Raw genomic sequence first — 13,050 nt, forward strand, 5'->3', positions numbered from 1 at the left:
CAAACTGTCATGACCTTGCATAAGTGGATTGATGCTTGGCTGTCTTCTATCATGAATATGCTGGGAGAATCCTAGATTCATCTACACAGGGCCATCCAAAGTGAAGTCTTCATAAAACTGTCCAAATAAACACTGTATCATCACCCTAGCTTCTCTCAACACAGCTCTCTTCCCTTCCTTTCAACTTTAGGATTCTATTAAGTATATCTTTCTGTGGGAAGTTGGTAGTTTATGACTTTTATAAACAGTATTGTCAGATTAACTAAACAATTCCTCTCAGTGATCTAGACCACCATGGCAACCCAGGGAGTCACAGTTGGCCTTTAGAAGATCCAAGACATTAACCACGTAGTCTTGTACCTTTCAAAATAAATCAGAAAAACTCATATCTCTAGAAATTCAATTCAATCCTTCAACACTAAAGGAAAAAAAATATCCAAAGAGAAAAGCTTTCAAATTGTGTAAAAAAAAAAAAACCAAAGCCCCCAAACCTTCAAAAAATGCCAATTTGGAACTCAGTTCTAAATATATAAACAGACTATAATTTGAACGACTTTCAAGATTGATAAATGCATAAAATAAGGATTAAACAGGCAAGGTTGTAGCTTAAGGGGAGTAGTAGCCAGTAATACAAGGTCACCTCAAAATAATTCCCTAATGACAATTCACTTATTTTAATGAGTCCCTGATATCATTTTCTGGAGTAAGCACTCTGGACAGGCAATGTGGAAAGGTGGAAATATCACTAGATTTGATCTCAAGAGATAACAGGCTTGAATTCTGGCCTCAGTGCTCATTAGCCACCTTCAAGGGGAAATGCAGCTTCTTGGAGCCTAAGTCTCTCCTCTGTGTAATGGGAGTAACACTTGCATAATGGATATTACAATTTCTTTGTACTCTAATTTCTAATTTTTGTTAATGTTTAGGTGATAAGAACTAGAATACCAGTAATGTCATACATTATTTTAGTACTTTTATGCTGTGAAGGAAAGAACAGAATTGCTTACTTTTAGTCTTGCAACCTTTGAAAACTAGGAGCTTGCCCTTTAAGACAACTACAAGGTAGGGGATACTGCTGATTTGTGGGGCATTAGCAGGAAGCATGCTTAGAGCTCTAATGTGTTCAGCATCTTGTGTCTACTGAACCAAAACAGATGTATTAACTGCTAGTGGAGCTAATACAGAACTCACTAGAGAAAGAAGTTTATAGTGATTGGAGTATCTAATCAATAAGAGTAAAATCTGATCATGTAAAAATTTACATTCCAATGGAAAGAAATCTCTGAATACAGATGAAGTCTATGGTTGCAAACTTGAGGGCTGAAAGCACAGGACACACAGTGATGAGGCTCTGAGCAGACAATAAGAAACCAACTTAATAGAAGCTTTAGAAAATTAGAATACAACATTTCCAGATACTTATCAGTGTTTCATAAGACATCAAAGTAGTTTATTTTGGGTAGTGTTCAATGCTGACATTCAATACAGTTGCATGGAAATTGGTTCTTACCTTTGCCTATAATTATAAACAATGTGAAACTAAGCACAATAATAAAAACTATTAAGAACATACAAGTGTAAGTCATTGTTTTGGGACCATCAGAGTCAAAATAAGTTAAGATATTTAATTCTGCAGAAAAAAATTTCCTGGTCTCAGTAAATTAATTCTATAAAAATGGCTTTGCTCACACATTCAAATACAAATGTCTTAAATCACAATTTCAGTGTCTAGGAAATAAAAAGCAAATTACATAAAGTTAACAATCCCATTACAGTAGAGACAAAAAGTTATTTGCTACAGAGCTAAAATAACATTTCAGGAGGCCGTCAGAAGGGTTACTTACCTGCAGTGGCATTCTCTGAAGAGGCATCCTTGAACAGGAAGCTTCCCTGCCCTCTTCAGGAAAGCTACCGCATTTGTGACTCTGATGGCAGATTCTCAAGAAGATACTTAAGCAGCCATATGATGCTGATGTCAGGGGAGAGAAGTAAAGATGAAAGTAAGGGAAGAACAGTATTTCTTTAGAAGTAATTAGCCTCATCTCCCTTAGCTAGAGTGTTCTGCATCTACGCACAAGGACACATCTTTTCAAACTTGTTACGACAACACACAACTCTTTTTCAAAGACAGAGGTGAGTCATCACACTTTTTTTCTGTAAACAAAGAAGGCTGTGGGCTCTCTTCCTTTCTTACGGGATAGCTCCACTGTCTTCCCATGGCATAGATCTGTGGCATTACAGAGACCTGTTCCCTGTAGGACTTGTAATGACCTAAGGCCACTACCCACTTGTGGTGCATGTGGAAGATAATGATACTGTTGGAAGAAATATGAAAAGCACTTCTCAGGATTCTGAAGTCTTGGGCAAGAAACTGAGGACTCAGAGAAGGAGGGGAAGGAGAGGGAAGGAGGACAGAGACACAGAGTGATCACCAAGAGACACCATGGACAACAACTGTAACACAAAAAGAAAAATAACAATTTCCCAGTGAATCACAGGAGACAAAACTCATGAAATGAATCAGTAGCAAAATATATGAATGAATAAAATATAGGTAACAAAAGTGAGCAAGGGATCTTAACAGAAGAAAGCAGAATTGATTTCATGGGTCACTAAGATGGGGCCCATGACTAGACATGGCTCTGGAAGTACATAATTTCTTTAAAAAGAACAAAGTAGACCAAAGAGGTGGTAGAATACCATAATAAGAAGACATACTCATATGAAGACATAAGAGCCAGAAAATGAGAATAAGGAGTGGAAAGCATGAGTGAATTATCAATTGGCAAAAAAAAAAAAAAAAATACAACTGATACTGCCATCGGGGTATACTACAGACCACTAAAGTCAAGAAAGGGAAATAGATGAGGATTTTAGGAAACAGATCACAAGCTAGGTATGGTAGTATAACATAGTAGTGAGGAGAGTCTTTAATTATCTGGACATCTGATAGAATTTCGATCTGCCAAAAGCAGAGCAGTTAATTTCTTGGCTTCCTTTTACAGTATTTTCATCCTTAAAAGGCACAGGGCACAAGGAGGGGAAGTGCTATTCTGAACCTGATTCTCACCAACCACAAGAAACTGGCTGCTGAAGTAGAGAGGTAATGAGAGACTTGGGGGAAAGTGGTCACTCCACACCATTAGTTTACAAAAGTAAAACCAAGCACAGTTGCTATTTATCCTAGATTTTAGGAGTTAAATTTCAAAGGATTCAGAGAAAGGACAGGTAAAATTCAACAGCCTAAAATCCTACAAAGAAATGAGGCCCAGCTAAGTACCTGCCATGTGTGAAGCACTGTGCTGAGCACTTGGAGATACAAGGACATGAATCCACACCCTTACATTCTAACAGGGAGATGCCACACACAGGGAGGCAGTTTCTAAGGAGAGGTGATCTGGTGTGGGAAGTCACAAAGATGGTAAGTGAAATGGGGGTAGTACACCGACATCCTCCTTCCAAAGACAATGTTAGCATTTGTTTGATTACATTCTCTCAGCACAAGATTGAAAGGGAGAAGAGAGGAAGGGCAGAAAATGACCAGAGTGAAGACAGAGATGTGGGGCTCAAGGAGTACAGAGGTCCTCCTGATCCTGGTCTCTGGTGGTCTGGATTAGAGAGGGTAGTAGCAGTGGCAGGGCAGAATGGACACACAGTCCAGGGCATATAGAACTACATAAAAAGTCCAACTTTTTCAACTCTTTTTCTTCCTGTTTTGTTCTGCTTTCTGCCATGGATGGATGGCACCAAAAAAAGGATAACAGGGAGCTGACATCCAAGATAAGTAGGGAGACAGAAAGAAGTACCTAGATGCCTGGATAAGCTCAAAATATCAGCCCTAGACAAATTTTACCCCAAGGCAGTGGGAGAAATGGCACGACAGGACTGCTTCTGAAAGCCTGGGAAGAATGGAAAGAATGCAGCAGAACTCAGGAAGAGGAGCCTGAAAATCATCTTTACTCCCTGTTCCTCAGGCAGCTCATCCATAGTCTCCCTAACTGCCTTTGCTATCTCAAAGCCCCAATGCCTTTTCTGACCACAATTTCAGAAAAGCCTCCGTCACCATCCCTCATTTCACTCCATATTCTCCAGACACCTCCTCCTGGTTGATGCACACAGACTAAAAAGTCTAGGATTCTGAAAGGCCTCAAGATCGTGCTACGTATATGAGAACTGGAGTTGTTTAGCCTAGAAAAAGAGAAGGCTCAGGGGAAGGCAAGATCTCTGCCTTCAAGAATCTGAAGAGCCGTTATGCAGAAAAAGGATCACTCTTGCTCTAATTGGAGACAGAAGGCAGAACCAGGAACAATGTACGGAAGCTGCAAAGACACAAATTGATATTTGATGTCACCAAAAACAGTCCAACGATGGGAGCCACCCCAAAATGAGGCTGGACACTTGAGAACACAGCAAGCTCCCTGTCACTAGAGGTCTTCACACAAAGGCTAGATAGCCACTTTTCAGGATTGCTACAGGAGAGTTTCTTGTTTGAGTTATGAAGTGAACTAGATAACTTCAGATATCCCTTCCTAAAATGAGATTCTAACATTTTCAAGGAAAATGCAATGAGGCATTTACAAAACAAGTTATAAACAAGGAACTTGGGAGGCAGTCAAGGTTTCTGGTAGAAGTTATTTACACACTGAAATTCTAATTTATTAGCTGAGACTTTTATTAAAAGGGACACTCCTGGACTGATAAGTTTACGTTGCGGTATCAGTAGATTTTGATCAGAAGCATACTAATTTCGGGGCCAAACTGGTAATGAATCTTTCTCCTTCAGAGACAAGGATTTCAGTTAAAGTTAAGAGGTTAAACTACAAGAAGCTGGTTCAGGTAGTACCTGAGTAAGCTAAGCTAAGGTACAACAGCTACTTTTAAATCTGAGGTAGCAATGCCAAGAGCAGAAGCTGATTCCATAACACTAAGACTGGGCCTGGCTAGTCTGAACTTGAAAGTACATCAATCTCTGAGTTTGAGTAATGCCATTTTTCATTGTAAACAGTTCTTACCCTGGAATTCTCCTTCTTCTTGTATGAAAGCTTAGTCTAGCATTTATCTGCTTGTGGTCTATAGTGATCCAAGTACTGCACTGGAGAAGTGAGATGGAAGGGTTACCCGCTAGAAGAAAGCAGAGTAAAAACTTGGGGTAGACTTTTAAAAGCTTTCCCCTGAGTAGCAGCTACACATAAAGAACTGAAACATGCCAGGCAATAGTTACGCACAGATCTAAATTTTTTCTCTTGAAATGAGGATATCTAAAAGTAAACACATGATCACAGGATGTGCTACAGTAGTAAATTTCAACAGCATTTCCCTAATAACATGACCTTTTTTAGAAATAAAGGTTTTCGTGACCCACACCCAGGGCAATCAAGAGAAAACAAATGGGCACAATATAGGAATACGGACTAAGGGGCCTGCGTAAGACACTAGATTTTGGCATTTGTAAATCCTTGTCAGTGTTTAGCTCAACAAAGGGTTTGCAGGAATTAGATATAGTCTATCTTCAATAGTCACTGCCAGGAGTCAGAAGATTTAGTCCTAGTCACAATTATAGCCCTAAAGATGTTGCCTTGAGCATGCCAGAATCTTTCTAAATGAAAGGGGGCATATCTTTAAAACAGGAGCAATACGCTCTTCCCTGCCTGATGTACTGATGTGAAAATCATGAGTTAACATGAAAAAGCTCTTAGAATCAGAAAGCTCTATACAAAGGGAGGCGTTCCTGCTATCATCTTCCTCTAACAATCCGATAGACAGGGATTATGCCAACATCAATGACGTAAAACATATTTCTATGACCTTATTCCATGTTTCTCATGTAAATTGACTGTTTCAATACAAAACAGAATCACAGGCTGCTCAAAGAACATTCAACTATTATTTTTCTAGTCTCTTTTGGGGGTCATGCCTTTCTAGTCTCATGTCAGAATGGTTATCCTGATTTTTTACAAATGTATGTATATATACACAAATACATAGTACACAGTGCACATGTGTATGTATACAGTGGTGTGTGTGTATTATATATAAGATTTATAAATAATTTTAGGGTCTGCAAAGTACTTTATAAACATTTCTTATTTGATCCTCACAACAAACATGAGTCATGTTACAGGCATTACTAACTCCTATTTTACAGATGAGAAAACTGAGGCTGAGAGAAGGGACATGACTTGCCTAGGGCCTCTGAGTGTGATTCAAACACAGATTTTGTAAACCTGAAGTCTCATCTCCTATCCATGATGCCCTGCTGACTCCTGCTACAAATGCCCAAAGGAGGAACTACTATTGGAGCATATACAGGCATATACCACTGGACTAGTGGTCCAAGCTGAGGAATGACCACAGCTCCTGGACAGAATGATGACTCCAGGCAAGTTTCAGCTGAGAAGAGGGGGAGAAAGCTGAAGTCGTGTGTAGATGTTGGTATTAATTTTATGACTGTTCTCTTCATGTATGTTGTAGATTAATACAAGTGTCTCATCTTCCTCTGAATGCATGTGGGGCTAATGAGTGATTCAACTCTTTGGGTTCTTTGATGCTATTTTGTGTTGTTAGCATCTTGTGACATCTGGCCTCTTAAGGGCAGGGACTCTATTTCTTTTCTTTGTGACCTCCTCCAAACCTAGCACAATATAATTTGTGTACATGCTATGCTGCCTGCCTTTGCGGTACACTAAAAAAACCTGCATACTCTAGCAGGTGCTAAGAAGAATGCCTTGGTTTAAGGGTAGGTCTGACTTCTCATATCTTCTCCAAAGGGATATGGATGGAAGCCACAGTGTTTAACAGTGTGAAAAGATTTAAGCATTTACTTAGAACTAAGCTAAAATATTATGAGCGGTCCTAAGCCCTGCAGCTCACTACATTCTATAACTGGCCATGGAAAATGCTCCAAAAAGACATGATTATTCATATAACCATCGTAGGGGAAAAGTCTTTGAAATAAGTTGGGCTTTATTCCAGTAGGCCCAATTCTAATTTGGGGAGAGGAAGCTAAAGAATGGCTTGAATGAAACGTAAGGGACTTAAAGGACAACTTACAGTGTGTCTGGGTATTAGAAATTATATAGTCTCAATTCTGAGATGGATGATGAGCATTTTTTATGTCTTCTGGAAGTAGAATAAAAGTCTTCCACCAAGGAGATTTACGTTGTAGCATCATTGTTCTCTCCACAATTTTTCAGGAATCTTTAGGAAAATCATCAAGGTACCAATGATGCAAACGCCAAGCGCCACGACCCAAACTGATACAGAGTTGGGCTGCTGCCAATATCAACAGCTGTCTAAATGATGACTTCAACATACCTCCAATTTTTTCATAACAAGTTGTAACAACCCTTTACGCTTGTTAATGGGATAAAAATTAATCCACAAATACCAGCATTTCTAAAAAAATGTCTTGATAATTTGCCTAAAGGTATTCCTTCATTACATTATTTCAAGAGCGTGAAAGTAAAACATTAAAGATGGTAATAAATCATGAGTGGTGTGTATGATGAGAAGATAAAATGGTGACTGTGAAGGAAGGATGTCCAGGAACAAATCTACTCTTCTTACACTTTGCACCGCCCCTCCCCCCAGCCCAGCCCCTACCTCCAGGAGAAGGGAGTTTGTAGGCCACAAGTAGGTTTGTTTCATAAGTAACTCATAGCAGGAGGAGAAAGAGTTAGCTTCTGGTCTGCTAACTGAAATACATAAATCAAACCCCCCAAAATCAATTCAGGTTTTGAAAAGAACAATGCATATAGCAGCTTTCTTTCAATTCTGGCTAGAAATGAGGCAGTAAAAGCAAAGACCAGCATAAGTCTTTAAAATATACTATATAACTAGCTGCCCTTTTTTTTTTTGGCCAAAGAACTGTGCAGTAAATGAAAATTTAAGGTGTTTATAAGATATCCTGGAGGTGTTCTCAGCTAGAAAACTGTAGTAAAATTAAAAAGAAAAATAGAATAGTCTGCTGGCACAATTTTATAAACCTACTCTATCAAAGAAAACCATCAAGAAAGAAATGGAGTAAATTAATTTCCACATCTAACAGGGAATCTATGTGATTAATGCCCAAGCAGCCCCTGCAGTACTTTAAAGTCCCAAAGGGAATGATCATCCCAGGGTATGGGCACTGCAAGAAGCACTACATTTTCAAGGACTGGAAAGGAACTCCTTTTAAAGCTTTTAAGAAACATGTTCAGAGTTTAATATGCAATCCAGCAATAGGTTTTATTTAAACAAGATAGGCCTGTACTCAAGAAGGCAGACTGGCTTTTTTTCTGGAGAGCTTTAATTTTCCTCTTCTGATTAAAATACAATCAATCACCTTTCAAAAATGTACCTCATCTTTAATGTAGTAGAAGAGGCTGCACTAATTCAAAAGGAGCAACTGTCAAGTTTGTTTGCTGCACTAACATTGAAAAGGGGGAAACTCCAAGAAGCTGATATATGAATTACTCAGAAACTACACAAAATTGTTTAAAATGGAATTTTTGCATTTGGCACTTTGGTTAAACATCACGCCTACAGCTTCCCCAGAGTTTTAATACTGTATCCAGAAGCAAGAATACTTCTGCACGCCATCTCTGCTTCACTAAACGAACTGAAGTATTTTTTTCTTTCATAGATGTAAGAGAACGGTAGACTGGAAGATAACTTAGGGGTAAGTTAGTCCAACTTTCTTAGTCATAGTTTTTCTCATAATTGAGGAAACTAAGGTCTAAGGGGACTATGTGACTGGCCCATGGTCACTTACCTAATTAGTATCAAAACCAGGGATCTGATTCCCATTCCAGAAAAACAAACAAACGCACCTCACAAGCTCACACACTGAAGGAGCCTGCAGCACTTAGGCTTTCAAACGCAAAAAAAATTGTTCATTTTTTTTAAACTGTGAAATCCCCCCTCCAAAATATCTACAACTTCTCTTTCAGTGCATCTCTTCAGTCAAAGTTCTGAAGACTGTCTGTAAGGAGTCTTAGTGACAGACAGATGACTTCAAACACTACACCATGATTAAAGTTGCTGCTTCTTCTGATGCTGGGAGAAGGCTTCCAAACATGCATTCGATCCTGTAAATTATTCCATGGTGTCTTCTCTATAAATAAACACTACAGAAACAACGAGAGAACAACACATTAAGATAATCACTTCTCCTAAAAAATAAAGTCACTTGTGTCTCCTGAGAGCTTCATGTTACCAGCAAACCACCAGTTCCCCGCCCGAGCTTCTAGAGCAGCTTCTTCATCCTACGATTCTGCTTGTCGATAGTCAGGGTCGAGCGCTCCACAGAGGACGTCAGGCCATCCAGGACTTCATCCTGCCTCTCGAGCTCTGTCTCAGTTTCTAGAGCAATGCTCTTCAGTTTCTTCAAGATCTATCAGAGAAACACAGCAGTATTCTTCAAACACCTATCTATAATCAAAGGGAGTAAAAAAGAAGAAATCTCTTGCATCCAGACATTTAACAAACTGTCTGCCACACCTGACAGGAGGCTCAGTTCAGACATCACCTTCTCCAAGAAACCTACTCAGATTCTTTCCTAGATATCCCAGTATAATCTCCTTCCTCAAATTACCCCATATTTACATATCTGTATACACGTAGAACCCTCTAGTGGAATGTAAGCTCCTTAAGGGCAGAGATTTGTTTCACTTTTGTCCGAGTAATTCCAAGTACCTAGCACAGTGTTTAATTCATAAACATCTGCTGAAGTGAACTGACCACATGATAAATTAAAAAGTGAATACCCGTACATAAAAGAAAACACTAGAGTTGATATGAACATCCAAAGAACAAAGATGTATAATGGCCTGGAAGACCACAGGGCTTCATGAGAAGAAACACTGCTAGACTGCACCTGGAAAATTTTATTCTTCAATTCCAGGCAATACCACACCCACTACTGACAAACTAGGGTGGAGAAACAGAGAAAGCAATAATAATAATCCAAGGGTCGGTGGGACCGAAGACAGATGAAAACAACTAAATCTGTCTTGGCTGACGTTGGAAAGAAGATGAAATCATAATGCAGCATACACTAAAAACTAAAAGTTAAAGACAAATATTAAACAGTGGTACCGACTAAAGAAAAACTGAGTTTTAAAAACAGTGAGGTTTATTGACCTATGGAGTCAATCTGCTCAAATTAAAATGATATTACTGAAGACATTTAAAATCACAATGACCAAATCACCAAAGAAATTAGATAGCATCTTAAAAGGAAAGGACAGGACTGGCCAGTGTGACCTCATCAAGAAACAAATCCTTCTATAGTTTTTCTGACTTCGTGCCAGATTCTTCAGATATTTTCATAAGCTAATGAGGGCAAAACTTTTATTGCAATTCCACTGAGCTTAATCATGTTGTTAACTATTATTACTTCAATTAGACAAACGTTTTCAGGGCCTAAGCACGATTTCTGAATCCATTCAACCTGACATCAAACGAAGGGTGTATTTTAAAAGAAATCTCAATGACAGACTACTGATAATCAGCATGTTTAGGAAAATCTATAAATCCTTTATTAGGTCAACAAAAAGGAACTCGAGAATGTGAATTAGTAAATGGGGGCATCCAGTATTACATCTACTTTCTCCCAATGGATCAATAGCTCTACAGATATTTTCCAAATATTTTGTTACTATGGTCATTAACAACAATATTTGTGTTTTTAAGGTGAAAAAAAGGTAAGCAATTACTTCACAGAAATAATTGCTCCCATTTGGCTCTAACTCTCATTTACTGTAAATGTATCATTAACACAGAAAATAGCACATAGGTTGGGGTCTGTCCGTTGGCCAAAGGAGGAATGATGGTATTTAAATGGATGAAAGCCTGGTCTTTTATAAATGACATCTGATTAGTCTTCCTAAAACAATGTTGAAAAATATGGCTGGTACAATCTCAAAAGTACACTTCATATGATCTGGAATTAAGGCATTCTCATACATTGTTCTTCATCATGCAAAAGAATAAATCACTGGCAAAAGTTAGCAATCTCAGAAAACAACACTTTTGTACCATTAGGGAACCCAATGCTGGTGGAAGCTCCATCAGTTGAGTCACTTAAAAAACTGGACAGAGCCCTGGAAAATATACTGTAGGGAACAATCCAGCTTTGGCAGAGGGGGATGGACTACATGACCTAATACAGTAGGTCTTTTCCATCTCTTATTTCTATGATCTCATATGGCTAATGCCCAAACAGCACAATAATAATTAAAAAAAAAAATCCTACTTCACCACTATGGCATATAGCTCCCTACGTACCATTTCTTCATATGGATAACCATCAACTCTCACTCTCCCTCTCACCATTTATGAAGTTTTCCTTTGCCATTAGGATAAAATGAAGGTCCATTCACACTAAATTTTTCTAAAATGTTTTTCAACAGACTCATCTTTAAAAAAGCTCCCCAGAACTTCATCTGAAATTCACAAACTGAAGGCCCTTCTACAAACCATGCCTGGAAGCTGTTCTCTAGGATGGGAACTTCTCAAGAGATCCTTTCTGAATGTGCTGCAAAGAACTGATTTTAAACTAAAAAATATTTTGAAGCAATGAACTTCTAAACCACAAGAAAAGGCAATGTAATGGAAAGAATGCTGGACTTGGAATCAGCAAGAGAGTTCCAACCTTGGTTCTCCCACTTAATCCCAAGGTCACCATACTGAACTTTCCTGAGCCTGGGTTTCCTCTTCCATAAAATGTGGTTATAACAATACTTACACCACCACAAAACATAACCTACTGGCCATTCTTCTCTGAATTCACACAGCATAAGGCTCAGTGTGGGGGTATCTTGGATGGTGATTTGCCGTGTTGTTGTCATTCTGTCCAACTCTTCATGGCCCCATGCAGGGCTTTCTTGGCAAAGATACTGGACTCCTTTGCCATCTCCTGCTTCAGCTCACTTTACAGATGAGGAAACTGAGACAAACAGCGATAAGTGACTTGTCCAGAATCACAGAGCAGCAAGTGTCTTTCTCCAGGCCCAGAGCTTTATCCACTGTGCCACCTAGCTACCCCAAATAGGTAGTTTACTATACCTGGTTTGTTTGCCCTCCTTAAGTTGAAAATGGAAACTTCTAAAAGTCATTCAGGTATAGTTCCTCAGATGCCCTTACTAGTAAGGATGCAGGCAAAAGACAGCACAGAATCAAGAAAAACATTTCATTAGAACTGAAGCAGAGTAGAAAAGGACAAGAACAATTTCACACAGATTACTCCATAATGTGCTAGATAAAGTATTGGATCTAAGAGTCAGAAGAACTAAGCTCAAATCCTGCCTCAGATGTTCACTAAGCTGTATAATCCTGGACCAGTCGTTCACCCTCTCAAAGCCTCCATTTCCTCATTTGTAAAGTGGGGGAAAATAAGACTTGTACTATCTACCTCATAAGGTTTTTGTGAAGGAAGCGCCTTGCAGACCTTAAACTGCTATGTGATGGGAGATAACGTTGCCATCTACTAATAGGATTCTTGGAAGGAAAGCACTTTATAAACTTTAAATCACTAGGGAAATAGGACCTATCGTCATTATTACTCTCTCCCCCGTGAAAGAATAATTCGGGAGCTGTGGCTTTGAACATCCAAGCCAGAAACGTGAATTCTGAGACATCCTATTTTACTTTAAAATTTTAACTTCCTTTTATTAAGTTGTGAACAGGTCAGTTTAATTAGTTAAATTAGAATTTACACAGGATTAGACAAGAGTTAGCTTTCATCTATTTGTACTCTGAATTGATATACCATGAGGAACACTGAGGTTATATTGATAAAAACATTCAGATAATTAATGAGATGTTCTCAAGAGAATCATTTGCCACTTCTAAGGAATCTCAGAACCGCCAGAGATTCTGAACCTCACAAAATCAGAAGAACCAGAGAACCCGACTACACTAAGAAGGGATTTAGAAAATGAGGGATTCTAAGGCTCAGGAGACAAAAGTACTAGACACTAGGGACACTCAAGAGACTGAAAAGAAGAAGTCACCGAACATTTATTAAATGCCTACTGTGTGCTAGGCACTAGAGGTGGGATCAAAAGC

The 13,050-nt window shown here is 38.8% G+C and overlaps 1 protein-coding gene across 5 annotated transcripts in view; it reads right to left on the bottom strand.

Moving 5' to 3' along the window:
- The window catches only part of SNAP47 (synaptosome associated protein 47), a 110,081-nt gene that overhangs the window by 41,879 nt on the left and 55,152 nt on the right, over nucleotides 1–13,050 (bottom strand). For 3 of the 5 annotated variants that reach the window (XM_072653219.1, XM_072653229.1, XM_072653224.1), the window contains exon 5: nucleotides 1,420–9,373. The exons of 1 other annotated variant lie outside the window; for it this stretch is intronic. In XM_072653219.1, coding sequence (XP_072509320.1) covers nucleotides 9,227–9,373 — 147 coding nt within the window. In that variant the 3' untranslated portion in view covers nucleotides 1,420–9,226. Of the gene's footprint in view, nucleotides 1–1,419; nucleotides 9,374–13,050 lie in introns of those variants that run through there. One more of the 5 variants, XM_072653236.1, reaches the window with a different exon arrangement.

Source organism: Notamacropus eugenii, chromosome 1, assembly GCF_028372415.1.
Source record: "Notamacropus eugenii isolate mMacEug1 chromosome 1, mMacEug1.pri_v2, whole genome shotgun sequence".
NCBI classification, from domain to species: domain Eukaryota; kingdom Metazoa; phylum Chordata; class Mammalia; order Diprotodontia; family Macropodidae; genus Notamacropus; species Notamacropus eugenii.